The sequence below is a fragment of the Podarcis liolepis genome (genome assembly GCF_965112155.1).
Source record: "Podarcis liolepis genome assembly, chromosome: 7".
In the NCBI taxonomy this organism is placed as follows: Eukaryota; Metazoa; Chordata; class Lepidosauria; order Squamata; family Lacertidae; genus Podarcis; species Podarcis liolepis.
In genome coordinates, this window is record NC_139561.1 from 38090954 (window position 1) to 38109179 (window position 18226).

The 18226-nt window shown below is 42.6% G+C and overlaps 1 protein-coding gene across 16 annotated transcripts in view; it reads right to left on the reverse strand.

The window, feature by feature from the left end:
• CYLD (CYLD lysine 63 deubiquitinase) overlaps positions 1 to 16689 on the reverse strand; it is a 34939-nt gene extending 18250 nt beyond the window's left edge. For 2 of the 16 annotated variants that reach the window (XR_014528532.1, XM_083513597.1), the window contains exons 1-7: positions 16563 to 16689; positions 10403 to 11085; positions 9887 to 10054; positions 8423 to 8528; positions 5221 to 5316; positions 3341 to 3457; positions 980 to 1359 (exon numbers count right to left, since the gene is read on the reverse strand). Coding sequence is in view for 9 of the 16 variants with exons in the window: in XM_083513597.1 (XP_083369723.1) it covers positions 980 to 1359; positions 3341 to 3457; positions 5221 to 5316; positions 8423 to 8528; positions 9887 to 10054; positions 10403 to 10876 (1341 nt within the window). In the remaining 7 variants the exon portion in view is untranslated. Of the gene's footprint in view, positions 1 to 979; positions 1360 to 3340; positions 3458 to 5220; positions 5317 to 8422; positions 8529 to 9751; positions 10055 to 10402; positions 11086 to 16380 lie in introns of all 16 variants that reach the window. The other 14 variants (XR_014528533.1, XM_083513600.1, XR_014528534.1 and 11 more) reach the window with 9 other exon arrangements.
• Between the last annotated feature and the right edge of the window lie 1537 nt (positions 16690 to 18226).

Here is an 18226-nt window from a genome sequence, read left to right on the forward strand (position 1 = left end):
CCCAACAGATCTCACCAGTGCCTTGCACACACACTTCTTAAATGCCTTTTCCCAGAAGCTTCTGCAGCATGCAAGGGGTTCAATGTTGATGTGGAAAGGGATCCCTCAAGTAGAAAAGTTTTTAAAATGCAGTTCTTTAACCTAGAATTCCTGGCAGAAAGCACTTCCTTTGAGACTGTCTTGCTACATGAACAGAAAAGGTCAGACAACTCCAGGTTCAAGGCCATTAAGCAAGGCAAGAATCGGAGCTTTTCTAATAGTCATGGAATCACTGAGTGTATGCACACACACACACTGGATCCATACTATTCCAGCTGCTCATTCACCTCTATCATTGCAACTGACCTGGATACAGTATCTTCATGCTACTCTTTCCAGCCAAAGCCAAAGGGGCAGCACGGAAAGGAGAGGTGCAATTCTGCCACTTTTCTGCTTGCCTGGAAACATAATTGTCACTTGCCTCTGTCAAGGAAGGCAAGAGGTAAACTGAACATCTATTTGAAGAGGTAAGTGGGGCAAGGTAAATCTGTGCTGTGAACCACGCGACAACTTTTCACACTGCTAAGAATCAGATTCTACTGACGCCACAAGTTTGAACTACAAAGTTCAGCAGAACAAGAGCCCTCTGAGGTGTCGTCCCCCTCCCCACGCAATTACCAACCTTTTTAAGGGGAGTGCTTCTGTGTCCCACCCCACTCTGCCAACAGCCCCCAAGCCTCTGCAGCAGGGAGATGTTTCTGTTCATGAGGGCTCCACATGCAGTTTAGAACTATGATCTGGAGGACTGTGGAAGTGGTGACTGCGATACAGAGTCGGCAGGGACAAGAAGCACGCCCTGCTCTCCCAATCGCTATGTGATTGTAACTGCGCAGAGGGGAGAACACCTGAATAGGGCTCAGGTGTTTCTTAAAAGAAAAGAAGAAGTAGCTGGACATAAAATGGGCAGGAGTGGCAAACTTTTGAAACGAACATTATTTACCAGTTCAAGCCCCGCTAGCACTTCGTTGACTCCCGGAGGCTGCCCAATCCAACGGATTACTCCGTAGAAAGGTGGGTTCTCTTTTACTTCCGCCAAGGAACCTGCTTCTAGCCCATGCATGTTGATGGGCGCTACCATCGGCGGTGTGCTCTCCTGGGTGGCCCCTGCGTTCCCCTCTCCAATAACCGACTGTACAGATAAAGAGAGCGGACTGTGTCCAATAGCATTGCTGCCGCTGGACATCTTAGTCAGACTGAAAGGCAGGGAATGGAATCTGTTTTCGGCAGATAAAGTGTTCGTTGGGGGAGGCTGCAGCGGCGGCGAAGAGTGCCCAAACCCAGTAGAGGAGTCGTTAAGGGACTTTGCAGAATCTTCAGCAACTGTTGAATTGTTTTTAGAAAAACAGTAAATAAGCATATGAATTAGAATAATATTTACTAAGTGTCTGAACTAATGCTGTGTGCTTTCTACACAAAAGGAGTAAAATATGCATGGCATCTCTCTCTTGCACTAGATTCTATTCTGAAAGAATGACCTACTTATATTTAAAACAGCATACTCTGACAATTGCTCAGAAAAAGCCAAGCGAGATGAGGTAACAAGGGACAGGCATTTCCCCCATCATTTTTCCAAGGGAGGGATGGGGGAGAGAACGAAGAGACTCAGGCTACAATCCTATACACACATTTATGGGAGTAAGCCCCATTGGACATAATGAGACCTACTTCCAAGTGAATATCTAGGCTCTTACACTGACAGAAATCTTCAGAGGAAGCAGAAAGATCAGAAGGACATCAGATTTTTCTTTAATTTGCCAGTCAACAAAACTGATGAACATTTAGCTGCAATGTAAGGATGTTACTTTAATTACAACTAAAGGAGTGGTTTTGCTACTAAATTCTATGAAACTGGTGTTCTTGCTACCAGTCTTCTGCGTTGATCCCAACCTGCACTGGATGTTTGTGCTTGTTGGGGTTCTTGCACGCTTTCAGTTCATGCAGGCATCAGAAGTCCCATACAAGTTTGGCCTTTGCTCTGTACGAACTGTACGTACACCCTATAAAGCTTTCCTCCAGTTTCCTCTCCAGTGCACAGGGTTCCTATGGCAGATGGGTTCTTCAGGAGACAAGCTGGCACGGAAAGGGTTCCCTGAACATAGAAAGTGTGGAGACCACTGTTCTGTATTCTTCAAAATGTAACTTCCAGGGTGAATTCTGCATTTGTGTTGGAAGTTTATTATTATTAAAGAAGACTACTGGGCAACTCATTAACTACAATCCCATATGCGGAGAGAGGGAAAACAATGCATTTGTACTACAGATTTACACTGGTTACACACTCCTAGCTTAACTGTTGTGGCTTAAAACATTAGGAATTGTAATTCAGCACAGCTAACAAGAATTCACTTAGAAAATACTGTTCTCTTTCCTCCATCCCCAAATTACAATTCCCAAAGTTCCCTGGGGAGAAGCAAACCTAGCATGTGTGCAGTGTAAATGTTCTCAGAAAAAGAAAATGAAGGAACTGGGGAAAACATATACAACAGAAAGATTTAAACTGAATTTCATGATGCATGTTGACTTAGCTGGGTCCTGTGTCTGAAAAAAACTGAATGCTGCCACTCTGTAATGGAAAAGTCTGTAATTCAAAAATGTAAGTTTGCACGCCAACCTAATTCTAGCAAAGGCAGGACCTGTCAACTCAGAGGTTCCAAATAATAAAGTCACCAACACTACCTGAAGATATGTAAATAAATCATGAGTCAATGCTCAGCATATGAGATCACAAGCTGAGATAGTGGTAAGTTACTATTTATAAGCATCTTGCATCCTGTGCCTACAGTCCAGCTGGTCTAATAAGAAGACTAGGCTCAAATGTGCACAGAATGTAGCCTAAGGAATTATCTATTATGGCTGAAAAGCTCAAGTTACTATGTGAGATGTGCCAAGTAAAATGCCTTGAGTTATTCAATAAACTTAGGCCAGGATCCAAAGAAGAAGGAAAACTAACATTGTGAGCCCACTCATTTTTCTCAGAGCCCCCAACCATAGCAAACTGCTTCAGAAAAAGAGGGCAATTTTCAAAAGCAGTTTGTATAGGGGTCAGCTGTGCAAATGAGACAGGAAAACAAATTCCCCTGGGCTAGCACCAAGCCCCTCATGTGAGCTTAAGTAGCTCTTTGGATTCTGGCCACTACACAGGATAATAATACACATCTCAACTGAAGTAAGCCCTTTAAAAAGTCTTTTGTTAGGGAGTACACACAAAATGTGGCCAGAATAATCTGAAGGCAGTATATTTAATCATCATATAATTTGTTATTACGCCTGTGATCAAACTTAATGTCTAGTCTCTCATTACCTTCATCAATACACCATGTGTTTTTTGATTTCATCTGTGGTTGGGAATCTACTGAAGAGCCATTTAAAGTGTAGAAAATTTCTGATCTGTTTCTATTTCCAGGGTCTGAGAGGGCACCTAAGACACAAACCATGTCATAAAGGAGACAAAGGGGAGGAAAAAAACATAAAAAATGCTGCATTATGGAAAAAAACAAGCCTTACAGTCCTTTAAACCAAGTCTTCCTGCTAAGCTTATTAAGAGTAGGGTCTGTAAAAATGTCATTACCAGAGTCTAACTTGTACAACTTTAAGAAAGAAACCTGCCAATCATCTGGTCCAATCTCTGCAACAAAGGTATAACCCCCTCGGCACCCATATTGTTAATGTTCTCAGCTTGCATTTTCAAGCTACACAGAGAGAACCTTTCAAGTTGCAAACAATTAACTGTACCTCTTTAACCTCCTCCATCTCCTATTCAGTGGAACTCTGTTCCCTTTATTACTTGCAGGAACAATTCAAAAATATGGAGCTTTCACTTCAGAATGTTTACTTCCAAAGGAACGTACATGGAGGATTTAATTGGCCACTTTAGGTTAGAATTACTTGACCTTTCTGCTCTTAGAGAAGTAGCTGTCTAAGATGCTATAAGGTTTTGTGGTTTTTTTTGCTGCAATGGGATGAACACATTTCTTAATGGATCAGCTTCCATTGATTCCTCTATAAGGTTCACACATTTGATGAAATGGACTCTAGCCCACATAGGTTCCTGCCATAATACATTTGTTAGCCTTTAACAGGCTGCAAATTGCAGTAATAACCACTTTTAATGCTTTCCAGAGCAATGGAACAAAGTGCTTTATCCGTTTATTATTTTTATTTGTTAAATTAATATTTCACCTTTCCATCAAAAGATGCTGAAGGTGACTAACAAGAAAAAATACAAAGCTTAAAAACATCCCTTAAAACCAACACACACAACAGCCAGTTGCCCAAACTGCAACTTTTACCTTGGCTATAACAGTCAACTTATGAGGCTAAATGTTATGTCTGAATAAAAGTGTATTTGCTTCCCAGCACAAGGTCATCAGAGACGGACTAGTCAGGCCTCCCTTGGCAAAGTATTCCATAGTCTAGAAGCAATCACCAAGGTAGCACTCTCTTGAGTTACCAACGGACGTACTTAAGATGTTGGTAAGACAGGAAGAGGGACCTCTACCAAAGATCTTAAAAAAACAAACAAACCAGGCATGCTTGAACAGGAATACGGTCTTTCAGGTATCTGGTCCCCAAGTCAAGTAGGGCTTTATATGTAGCAATGAGCACAGTGTATTGTGACCAGAAAACAGTCAAGTAACCAGCAAAATTGTTGTAGCATGGGAATTACATGCTCCCTATACCCAGCCCTGGTCAACAGGCTGAGCTGCAGCATTCTGAATCAGCTGATTTCTGAACACTCTTTAAAGGCAGTCACAGGTAGCGTGTTACAGTAATACAAACAATATGTAACTAAGGCATATGTCACTGTGGTCAGAGCCGACTGAAACCAAGCAAAAAATTCTATTTCCATAGCCATGTGTAGGCTATTCGTGCACTCAGTCTGGGGGAAGAGAAATCCCTCCCACAGTTTTACAAAACAAGTGCGAGACAGGAAAATCCTCAGAAATGTTTCACAAGATGTACAATCTAACCTCCTTTGTATGCTAACTATGCAAGCGAATGTAGTATCTTGTTACACATTCCACTTATTGGGGAGCCACTGTTCTACAAAACATGTGGGATCATTTCTGTGGAAACCCACCTCTGAACCCACAACCCCAAGGGACTGCATGTCGCAATTCTCATGTACAAGGACAGTAGAAATACCTGGCACTTTGCTAAATAGTAGTTGAGTAAAAGTACCTGTAGACTTTGGCTTACTATGATTGAATCCTTTGTCACAGCCACTTCTAGATGTAAAGGCAAGTTTGGGAGGTCTCCTGTCTTGAGACACAGCCTCTAAAATAGAGTAGAAGGTTAAGATATCTTACACCACCACACAGTACATAGTATAGATAGCATTAGCTTTAAAGCATCAGTTTAGTACAAAATAGACGCACCTTTAGGATATAAAGCAAGTCACAGTAATACTTGTGAAATCCAGAATTTCTTTCAGATAGTCACTTGGACAAAATTAATCAGTTGCAGGAACACTCACATAAGTAGAAACCATAATATGGAAGGCAGCCTCCCTTGGGACCCATACAAAAAAGTTAAATAAGGATGATTATAGCTATTAATATATACTTTTTAAAACACAATGGGACATCTAGCCTAGCCTTATTTTTTCTTCCAAAATCTCAGGGCATAGCTCCGTTTTACTGACACTGAAGCAAAAAAGCTGGATTTGCTCTCACAGAAGTTTTAGAATATGTTTCCTCCCACACTGCACCAATCAATTATGGTGAACCTTGTAAAATGCTGTATTGAGAAATAATGCAGCCAAAGAAAAATTCCAAAGTGATCACTGGCTTCATGTCATGGTAAGTTTATTTGCTTCATATGTGGTTTGGAAGAAGCAAATACTTATCAAACTTAAAAAAAGATAAAAAGCCCCCATCACTGAAACTTTTTTTAAAAAAAATATTTTTACTGGAGATGTGATTGAACAGCAGCAGCAACAACAATAAGAAAAAGATTGAGGAGAAGAAAGCTAGGCATGCATAAAAAAGCAGTAATTCAAATAGAAAATATTGTGCTTTTTGCTAAATTAGATTCCTCACCAAAATAGTATGGTTATCATACCCACAGAAGATTGCCATTTACTCTGCATAACATCTGAGGATTTTTAACCATGCCATGTATTCACTAAAGAGTTCAAATGAAATGTGTCTTCATGTTTCATAATCGGAATATAGCTGTTCAATTGCATTTTAACCAAGTTGCCCCTGGGGAATAACTCTATTAAAACACTTCAGTTACTTTCACTGGAGCTCATCTTTAGCCAGAAAGTGAAGAAAGCATCTTTTCAAAAGACTGATCCTTCAAGAAAACTGTCCTAGTAGGTTTCTTTAAGAAAGAAGTAGCAGGAGCAAAGCACTGCCTCAAGTTTGTACAATATGACAATTATGCTTAAAATGGCAATCTGTCTATAGCATCTTCCTTACAATTAAAAGTCCTATTTCATTTTTTAAAAAACCACTTTGAAGAGTGTGTTGTTTCCAAATTACCGTATTTTTTGCACCATAACACTCACTTTTTTCCTCCTAGAAAGTAAGGGGAAATGTCTGTGCGTGTTATGGAGCGAATGCCTGCGAGTAGCGGGGGGGATCTGCTGCAGTCGTGAGCAGAGGATCCATGGTTCCCCTTCCTTCCCTCCTCCGTGGTTACAAAGCATGGATCCACATGGATCCTCAGGATTTTTGCATTGGGCTACTCCAAACTCACCATCAGATTACATGTCTGTGGCCACAGCATGAACCACAAAAATCATATATCCACTATTTCGTTTAGAATATTTTTTTTCTTGTTTTCCTCCTCTAAAAACTATGTGCGTGTTATGGTCTGGTGTGTGTTATAGAGCGAAAAAGACGGTAATATTTGCTCTCATGTTCTCTAATGTTCATGTACTGTACATCACAGATCCTGCTGCATCCTATCACTTGAGTAATACATTGCAGTGACCCATCCAGCTCAGTTAACTCAAAGCGGTATTAGCTCAAATGTAACAGCATTAGTTGCACCTGGAACTTCCTGCTGCAGGAAAGAAACTCTCCTCGGACAGCAGCCTGGCCTCCCTTTTAAATTCCAATTCCCCTTTCCCTGGTGAAACTCTAGATTTCTGACACCATCATCTCACAAGACTGCTGTACAAAATTCTAGCCACCCCGGCAGCCTAGCCATGACTTTTTCTGTTTAGTGCAAGGGTCAAAACAAGGTCTGTCCAACAAACTAGCATTATGCTTATTCCTCCCTGTGGTTCAACTTGGTAGATCCTGACTGGGCAAACCACCAAATCTCTCCCTGTTCAGGGAGGGCATTTGTTAACCCTGCCACACAGCCAAAAAGCCAAGCAGCAAAAGCTTCCATATTGTAGCCCCATATGCAGCATAGAAGTGACCATGCAGCAAGAGCTTCTGAACAGAAAATGCAGCACTCTAATAACAGGGAAGAAATAACAGATTGCCTGTGGCTCCAAGCACTGCTCACAAGTGCCAATTCTTTTGTCGGAGCATATGTGGGCATATTCCTTTGAATGTGAATATGAATGTGGAACATATTCCTTTGAAGAAAGTGTAAGAAAACAATCCAGTGCACAGTGCCCTTCTGATTAAGCAAATATTACTGCATTTATGTGCTATTTTTCACTATCTATGTACGGCCTTTAAAATACTGACTGGGAGACAAGTAATTATGTAGACTCAGCTATTAGCGGCAAATAAGAACGGTTTTGCCTTTCCCCTACCACATACAATACAGTGGACACTCGGGTTGCGAACGTGATCCGTGCAGGATGCACGTTCGCAACCCACATCTGCGCGCAGGCTGCAATTCGGCACTTCTGCGCATAGTGCGATTTAGCGCTTCTGCGCATACGCGACTGCTAAAACTCGGAAGTAACCCATTCTGGTACTTCCGGGTTTTGGCGATCCGTAACCCGAAAAAACGCAACCTGAAGCAGCTGTAACCCGAGGTATGACTGTACTACAATACAGCAGTAAAATTCATCAACTGAGAAAACCCAGTGCCACATTGCAGTGACCATAAGCCTTCAACCTTCAAATTCTAACACCAGGAAAGGGCCAAGGAACCACCAATACCAAAATACAGCACTATGTTACTATGGCACATCGTAGTGAGAGGGAAAGAAGGGAGATGTCTATACAGAAGCATGTAGGAGTCACAGGAGCATATCCAGAAATAAAGCAAGACAAGGCAGCAAAGCAATAATATAACCAATCAATAGTTTAGTGGAGTCCCCACCCCACTCCCATATATGTTTAAGACTAAAGCAAAATGATTGAATCCTGAGCAACATTAAAACTATGATTAGACACAAGGATGTGTGCTAAGAACTGGGGTTTGCTCACTTTTCTCTTTTATAGACAAAATATACAAATTGTACCTGGGATAACATCATTGATATGCAAGAGAAGTGTGCTTTCAACACTTGCAAAACTGCAGAGCTGTTGTCCATTGTATCTTCCATCCCAATTTCCAATTGGATTATCCTAAAAATCGTTTTAAAACACCATTACACGTTGCCCAAGTGAAGATACTCAAGAAACCATCTACATGGTTCAATTAAAGTTCTTGGCTACATGCAGCCCAGACAGGAAGCACGAGCTTTCACAAGAAATGCAAACACTTGCTCTGCAACAACATTTCAAGTGTCACACTTGTAGTGTTGTCATTTCGTCTTCCACATTTAGAGAAACAGATTGCATTCTGCAATGTTGTTTGGTTACAAATGTGCCACAGACACTAATACACTGATGATGGCAACATTGAAACAAAAGCAAAAAACACTCCTCCCAAGTGGTGGGAGAAAAGCCAAGCAAAGTTTGTCAGCAGCACAGAAGTTTCACAACTGAAGAAGCCATTCACAACAGGTACATAAATGGCTTTCATGCCTGAAGGATATATTTCATCTCTCTGGCATTAAGAGGCAGCTTCCAGCACTGGGAAGACTTGCCTACCTCCTTAAAGAGCAAGGGTGAACAAGTACATTAAGGTGCAATTTTTTTCATGTTGAATGCCTACTAATATTCTAAGGGTGTAATAGTTCAGTTTCATTCTCTTTATTTCAAACCTCAGTAAGTCTTCTGGTTTCAAAACACAAGTAGGAGAAAGACGAGGATCAGCATATGTTACTGTAGTGCTTGAGAATTGCACTCAACATACAGAATTACATTACGCCAGAGCCTCGCATTTTCCTTGCAGGCAAAAATTGACGTGGCTGTATTTTCAGAGGAAAACTATAAAAGATCAGTAGTGCCAACCCTGGAACATTATTTAGCAAAGCAGGCTGGTCATTAGAAGCAAGAAAACGGGTATTTTGCCTGGCTAGTGTCAGGTAAGATTTAGTAAGGCCCTGTAAATAAGCCCACATAAGTTACTAGCGCATACAATAAATTTACTAGCCTGCCTAATGTGGATACACATGGGCAATCATTTATGGCTCAGCAAGGGAGAAATAAAACTTTAGTAAAGCTGCACCATCTGATCCCCTGGAGGAGATTCTTTCTTGCCATGCACGATCAGGCAAGTGGCTGTTCCCAAGCCTAACTCAATACATTTTTACCCAATGCTAAAAAAAGCTGCTGGGTGGCAATTATACATAGCAATCGAGAGCCATAAGTAGCTTGCCAATATTCCATCTCTCCCCACCACTATTGCATGTACTTCTATTTAACACACATGCAAAAAGTTAAGAATCAGGTTAATTTCTTACCATGTCCACTCCAACAACGTATCCTAAACTCTCGTTTCCTGGTAAGACATCACAGAATATAACTGTCCCATACTCTATATTCTTTCCTATCTTCACAGAAACCCTGGAGTTGAGCTCCAAAGGAGGAAGTTCTACCTGCATTGAGTCAACTGGAGCTGCATAGTCATTCTCCAGCTCATTGTCATCATCTTCCATCAGCTCTAGTTTGTCTAGTGCAACAAACACTCCACAGTCCTCGTCACATCTGAACAGCTGTTTGCCTTGGTACTGTCCATCAGTAAAACCCTGACCACGGCCTTCTTCCTAGGTTTGCAGGAGAAAAAAACATAGCTCATTAAGAACTGTCATAGGAGTAATTAAAATGTTGGTCTTCGGGGAGACCGAGGTTGAAACCTATGCCTGGTCATGAGGTTCATCCAGATCTTAGGATGGTTGCTCAACACTCTGAGCCCAACCTACCTCACAAGTTAGTTGAGAGGATAAAATGGTGTGGGGATCAATAAACCTTGGCCTCTGCTCCTCAGAGGAGAAATAGGATACAAATATACTAAATAAAAAGACTCATACTATGCACCTTTTCAGAATGTTTCTACAGCAACACACGGCGTCTGTTTGACCCAATGTATAGAGCCTTAGAAGAAGAAAACTTACCAGAAGCTCCACTCCAAAAAATATCCCAGAGAGTGATCTTTCTTGTATTAATGGTCCTCTGAAGCGAACAACTCCAGGATATTTCTCATCTCCTAATCGCAGCTGTACTTTCACCGGTGAGCCGACATCAATGTGGAGACCCTTGCTCAGTCTACCTTTACTTTTAAATATACTGTATCTCTCCTCACAATTGGTAATTGCCAACAGCAGTTCTGCTCGCTTCTCATCTATATCAACAACTTCTTTTTCTTCCACGAAGAGGACCACATGGGGCTGCTCCAAAATCTTGATTCCTATCTGCAATTTTTTGCTTTTTGACGAAGGGTTGCTTCTGGTGTGTCCTCCTGAAGAACGGTCTTGAACGAACTGGCCAATGCTTCCCTTGGGTACTTTCAACAGTTTTTGAGTCTGTTTGTCTACAATGCTGCATTCCTGGAGAAGCAAATAAAATATACGCTCTTCCCAATAGGACATGCTGCCTTTTTTTTTTTAACTCCACAAACCTAGATTCAATATGGTTCAAGCTTTGTATGAGTACAAAGAAGAAACGTTCAAGAAAGCCAAGTTGCCAACATAACTGCCAAGGAATTAGATGCTCCTACTAAAGGCCCCTGTTCGATTTCCCATAGTGAGTTAATGATTCTTCATCCATGTCCTAATGAGCTAAATCCAGAACGGATGACCTGGACACAAAAATAAAAGATAGTATCAGTGGCAGCTGAAGGATGTCATAGTAAGAACAAAGCAAAAGAAAACAAACCACTTTCAAAGGTTTTTATAGATCTATGACAGCAACCAGCTGGCAAGAGAGAGATACTTGGGTAGCTACAAAGGTCATGCTGAAGATTTCATCTGCATAATAAAACTGACCTAATGCTATATTTGCAGCCTCACCTTCATTGTGACTGGAGATATCTGGTCTATATAATCCTTATTTAAAACTTGAACAAGTGCACACCTGTTTCTGCTTTGCTACTGCAGACTAGAATAGCTTCCCCATTTTTAAGAAGAATGAACCCAATATACAGGATTCATTTGTTTATTGTTTTGGAAAGAGACAGACAACAAGAAATATATCACCGCACAGAGGACTACAATGCAAGTTCACAGTACAGCTCTATTTTTTTGCACACAAAAGCAATTCACAATACAGTTTCACGAAAGCAGCAAGTGGATTAACCATTTCCAGAAATAGCTTGGTGGCAGTGAACTCAATAGTCATCCTCAGATTGAGTCAAAAGTTGTTCTTAGTATGACATGTTTCCCAAAGAAGCACAGAACAAAATAAATCAGAGACGAAATACTTAACTATTAGAGATTGAAAAGGGCACCAAAGTTCTTTATAGGTGCCTTCCAGCTAAACTGGCTGTAAAAGGATCCTCTAAGATGAGAATCAAGGGAGGTTTGGATCCCCACCCCCAACTTACAAGACCATTAAACAAACACTACCATGTATAAATAATATACACACGCTTATTTAACTGCTCAGTTTGTCTATGCGACTCTTCCCATGCTGTGCGGGGCTGTTTGCAAAAGTGCTTTCAATTACCTCATGCTTTGCTTTGAAGTCCTGACAGTCAGGGTTTCAAAGGGCAGCATCAGCTGCTGTCACTATGGTGTTTGGTGCCTGACAAGTGGGTGGCTCCATCCACCTGTCAAATTTGGCCCTTCAACTTGTTCCTTCCCCAAAAAATGTCCCTGGGTGGTTGTTTTTTATGTACACACCTAAAGCAAGCTATATGAGGGAAAGTTGGTTATTTGTTACATATGCACCCTCAAACGTATTAACACCTATTTGCCATGGTGGTTAAATGTTACTGCACAGAAGGCTGCAGGATGAGAACAAATGATGGGAAAAGGTCATCACTGTGCTTCTGATTGACCCAGAAGAATCTGGTGGGGCTGCTGTTGGAAGGAGGATGCTTAATTATGGTCTGATACAGCAAGACAGTTCTTAATCTTTTGACACAAGAAACAGAGAAAATATAGAGCAGAAATACTACTCAACTGTGTGTTTCTTTCTGAACAGGGAAACTGCCCTATACCACTGTTCCATCTAACTCAATATTGTCTGTACAAAAAATGGGGAACCTGTGCCACCCCCCATGTTGCTGAACGACAACTCTCATCATCCCTAGCAAGCACGGTCATGCTTACTGGTGCTGATGGGAGTTGTAGATCAGTAACATATGGAGGGCCAAAGTTCCCCCATCAGTGCTGTACACTGACTGGCCACAGCTATCCAGTGTTTAAGACAGAAATATTCCCCAGCTGTACCAGGTGACGAACCTCGGGTCTTCTGAATGCAAAGTGTGTGCTTTGCCTCTGAACTATGACTTGCTCTCTCTCTTCGTTTGGGGAGCATTTAGGACATATGGGCAGCTCATATTGATGATGAAGTGGTTTAATGAGTACAGTAGACTCTTTCTTTATCGCCCTTGTCTTGTATATTAGAAGAGTTTTTTTTAAAAAAAATAATCCACAAGTGACAGGGGTGGGGTATGAATGAGGCTTTTTGGCAGATGCACCTTCACTATAGATTTTTCTCCCTTATATAAGTTTAGCAGGCCAGACTTAATGTTTGTTTTATGAAACTGATGAAAGTTTATTTCAGCAGGCATTTGGGAGCGCACAGCAAAGTTACATTTTAATAACCTGGGGTTGCTTTGTTTGCTGGCAATTTGATGTTTATACAGGCTTTACAATTTTATGATTTTTATTCTGTTTATTTTTGGTATCATGTTTAATTATACTCTGGTTTCATTGTTCTCTTATGCTACGTCATACATTACCCAGAGGACAACTTGAAAACAAGAGCATGAAGGCAATAGCCCTCCCTCATTTTATTTATTAGTATCACAATTGGTATTCAGAGGTAAACAACCTTTGAACATGCTCTATTTTGCTACTACAGCTAACAGCCATTTATAAATCTACCCTCCTCTTCCATAAATATGCCTAATTCTATTTTTATTTGTTTATTTTTTAAAATAACCACTTAGGCAAGCCATCACCACACCTTGTGGGATATAATTCCTCAGACTCTTATTTCCTTAAAAAATTACTGTGTGGCATACACTTTTGCTATTTATTTTTTTAGCTACATTTATAACCTTTCTTTCTCCCCACCCCAAGAACTCAAGGCAGCAAACATGGCCACCTGTCCATTTTATCCCGTGAGGTAGGTTGGCATGAAAGATGCTCAGTCTCAAGGTCAGCTCTTCAGCTGAGGGCAGAATCAGAGCCCAGGTCTCCCCAGCCCGAGCTGCAACACTAAGGCACCACTGTGGTATAGCAGCATAACTCACTTTGTGTATCCAATGAAGTATCATTATCAGTGAATGTATAACATGAATGCACATATATGTAGGCGCACACCTTCGGAGAGGATGGAAACACTCAGCCCCATAGGCTACAATATTCAAAATTTGTACTGTCTGTGGTACCTCTATGCAAAGCATAGGAAAAGCACAGTAATAGTGCAACATGCCAGGATCTGGCCATAACACAGAATCAAAGGTAGGAATATGTTACTGCCAGATATTTCTGTGGGAAATGGTTACTGTGATTGTACATGTTTGATTTCTGTGTAGAAATGGTACACACTCTCTGTACCCAATGAATTTCTTGACCTACGGGGCACATTGTTAAACACTCCTTTGCAGCATCTGTCTGCATCTCTCAACATGATGGACAGCAACTCCCAACATTCCTCACCCTTAGTCAGATTGGTGGGGCTGATGGGAGTTGTAGCCCAACTACATCTGAAGGACACCATGTTGGGTATACCAGCTCTAGAGTGCTGGACTAGAACCTGGAAGTGCAGGGTTCAAATCCTCACTCAGCCATGACTTAACCTACCTCACAGGGTTGTTGTGATGATAGAATGGAGAGTTCCTTGTAGCAAAGGTGGGATATAAATGCAAACTAAATAAATAAATCAGGCAAACAGTTCACACATCTTACAAAGAGGGATCTGAACCAGTCCACAAAAGCTTCTGCCACAAGTATGTCAGACTTTTGAAGTGAAAAAGGACTCAATTTTGTGGGCTTTCTGCAACACACACAAACATGGCTACCCACTTGGAACAAGTTAACTATGCATGTTGTATGGAAAAAGCTGTTTGGCAGTTGATATCAGAATTAAATGTAAAAGAATCACCAAAGTAAGATAACTAAATACTGTAGAAGACAGATGAAAAATACCCCCCCCCAAAAAAAGCACATGAAAATAAGAACACATTTGCCAAACTATATAAGAAAAAATAAGAAACTACTTCCCCCAAATAAAAATCAAGTAAGGACACAAACAAATATTTGTTGCCAATACTACTACTACAATGATCATGAAGCAGCAACATCAGTGTGCATGGCACTTTACAAAGTGCAAGAGGGCAGGTCCCTGCCCTGAAGACGTCTCCAATTAAAACTGAGTTTAGCATTTTAATGCTATAATTGTACATTGCCTGAAGCCTGTGTGAACCACTCAGAGGCCTTTGTTGACATGGTGGCCAGCTAATATGCTAAATACAGTAAAAAATTTAAAAATTCAACACTACGGAAGGGAAGTGGGAGCTGAGGTATCCAACTAAATTCTTATGCCACTGGTGGTCATTTTCTTCCATGGGTTTAGGCTGAGTAGAACAAGGATTGTCTATAACCAATATTACTTATTTAATAATAATGAGTAGTATTTGTATCCAACTATGTTCTCATTCAGAGCAGATCCACTGAAATTAATAAACTTGTCAGCCATGTCCATTTTGCTTCAGTGGATCTGCTGTGAATAAGACTAGGATTGTCTATAACCAATGATGGTGAGGATGATAGGTAGTATTTGTATCCAAGTTCTAGCTCAGAGTAGACTCACTGACATTAATGAACCTATGCCATGTCCACTTACTTCAACAGGACAAGTCTGAAGAGGACTAAGATCGTCTACAAGCAATAATAATTTGATTGTAATATATAATATCCACACCCAACTATTCAATTCCAGCTCAGAATGGACCCACTGAAATTAACAAACCTAAGGCGGGTGGTGCTGTGGGTTAAACCATAGGGATGCGGGTGGTGCTGTGGGTTAAACCACAGAGCCTAGGACTTGCTGATCAGAAGGTCGGTAGTTCAAATCCCTGCGATGGGGTGAGCTCCCATTGCTCGGTCCCTGCTACTGCCAGCCTAGCAGTTCGAAAGCACCCCAAAGTACAAGTAGATAAATAGGTACCGCTCCGGCAGGAAGGTAAACGGCGTTTCCGTGCACTGCTCTGGTTCGCCAGAAGCGGCTTAGTCATGCTGGCTACATGACCCGGAAGCTGTACGCTGGCTCTCTCGGCCAATAAAGTGAAATGAGCGCCACAACCCCAGAATCTGCTACGACTGGACCCTTTAAGGCAGCCATGGCCACTTACTTCAATGGGCCTCCTTCTGAGTAAAACTAGGCTAGTAATTATTCTATACTGGTAACAATAAAATAATAATGGCCAGTACTGTACAACCACTCTCTATTCCAGAGAAGACTCCCTGAAATCAATGAACCTGCTATGCCAACCATGGCCATTTATGGTCTAGGGCTAGGCCAAGGATTAAGACCGTCTAACTAAGCCAATAATAATTTTATGGTCATCATCAACAGCATCACGGGTAAACATGTGCACTTGGCTAAAATTCAAGCTCAGAGGCTGGTCCAGAGCGGGACCAGCCGCGTCCAATGCGCCTACGCTGAGTAGCACCAACATTGGCCCGTAACTAAGAATAATAAGGATAATACAGAAAGCGAAAGGAAATATGAAGGGGGAGGCAGCGCAGGTATTCCCTCCCTCCCTCCCGGGACCCGCAATGGGCGCTCCATTACGTTCCTTCTCCGCGAATGCTACTCGCCGCCGGAGCCCCACCCCAGAAGAGGCTGCAATCGTCTCCCCGCCGCCGCCACCCCAACCCCTGCTCCGCCTCCGGCCCAGCGGCGCTGCCGGCATTACCATCTTCCTGCTGCTCCCTCGCGGCTCAGGCCGCAGCCGCCGCCGCTGCCCCTCCCGTCTCCCCGCCGCCGCCGCCTCAGGGGTTCCTCCTCACCCGCCGCCTCCGCCTCCTCCACCTCCTCGCCTTCCCCATCCTCGTCCCCTCAGAGGCGCAGGCAGCGGCTTCAAGACGCGCACCCTACCCTGCTCTTGCCACCGCTGATGCTGCCATTCCAGCTCTCCCTCCCGCCTCCTGGCCGCTCGCTGCCGGTTCTTCCTGCCTATTGGCTGCCTGGCCCAAGCCAACCCCCGCCCCTGCTCTCCGCCGACGGAGGGAATTTCCAAGGCCAAGCTTGCTTGCAGGCGCAGCAAAATAAATAAATAAAACCAAAGAGCCCCCTCGGATTGGCTGAGCCGGCGGGTCCCTGCCTGCTCAGTGGTTGTTTGGGAAGAAGGCGGGTGCACCTCTCCCACCTATAAGAGGAGAGATGCGCTGGTTAAATTGGCTGAATCATCAGTGCTCCCGCCTACGTCCCTTTGCCATTAGTCGTTGTCAGAGTTGCGGGGGTGGGGAGTGGGGAGCCGAGGGTGGGTTTTAATTGGATAAAATGTGGCCTAGCCCCCGCTAGCGATTGGCTGCAGTATGGAGGCATAGAAAGCCTTTCAGCACGTAAAGGGGATGGCTGGTGGGTTCCGTCTGTTCCGTTTCTCCAGCTGGACTTACTGCTGGTTTCTTGATGGACAGGCAGGGTAGACAGGCAGGGATTGCTATTCATTTGTTCCAGTTCCAAATTTTAAAAGAAGATGAATAAAAGCAGAGAGATTGATTTAAAAAAGAAGTTTGCAGATACTCTTTTTAATTTAAAAACTGCATTTAAAACTCTTTACATCTGAACATCAGTACAGTGGTACCTCGGGTTACATACGCTTCAGGTTACAGACTCTGCCAGTGGCGCAGCGTGGGGGGTGCAGGGGGGCCCGGCCGCACTGGGCGCAACATCTGGGGGTTAGGGTTAGGGGGCACAAATCCACGGGTTAGGAGGCGCAAATTACTTGCCTTGCCCCGGGTGCTGACAACCCACGCTACGCCACTGGACTCTGCTAACCCAGAAATAGTGCTTCAAGATAAGAACTTTGCTTCAGGATGAGAACAGAAATTGTGCTCCGGAGGCGCGGCGGCAGCAGGAAGCCCCATTAGCTAAAGTGGTGCTTCAGGTTAAGAACAGTTTCAAGTTAAATACGGACCTCCGGAACAAATTAAGTACTTAACCCGAGGTACCACTGTACTTTAAAAGAACGAGCCAAGTAGCCTAATGTTGAGAGTTTTTTTAAAAAAAAACAACAACAACTAATAAATTGGTTTGTCACGCCTCTGCATGCCCAGGTTTCCTCCCCACATCCCATCTCTCAACCCTAGACAATGTGACACACTGCAAAGGGCTGTAGCTGAATGGCAGAGCATCTGCTTTGCATGCAGAGCATCCCAGGTCCCATACTTGAGATTGCCAGGTGAGTCTGAGAGAGAACAGTGTCTTAAAACCCAGGAGATCCACTGCCAGTCACTGCTGACAGTACTGAGCTGGAGAGAGCAATGGAGTTTAAGAAGTAAGGCACATTTATTAACTTCAGCTAGAATAGGGATAGAACTTGGAAAACCTTGCAATTAATGAATTGTTCACTGTTCCGGCAAACAGCCATAATGGAAAAGCTGTCGCAAAAACGGGAGGTGGCAAGGGGAGAGAGAAAACAATATCATTTTTACACTGTATGGTATGATTTCATTAAATATACAGATGAAACAACACATGGATGAGAAATTCCTACAATTGACATTGCAATATGGTGTAAATAAGCAGTCAGTACTCTT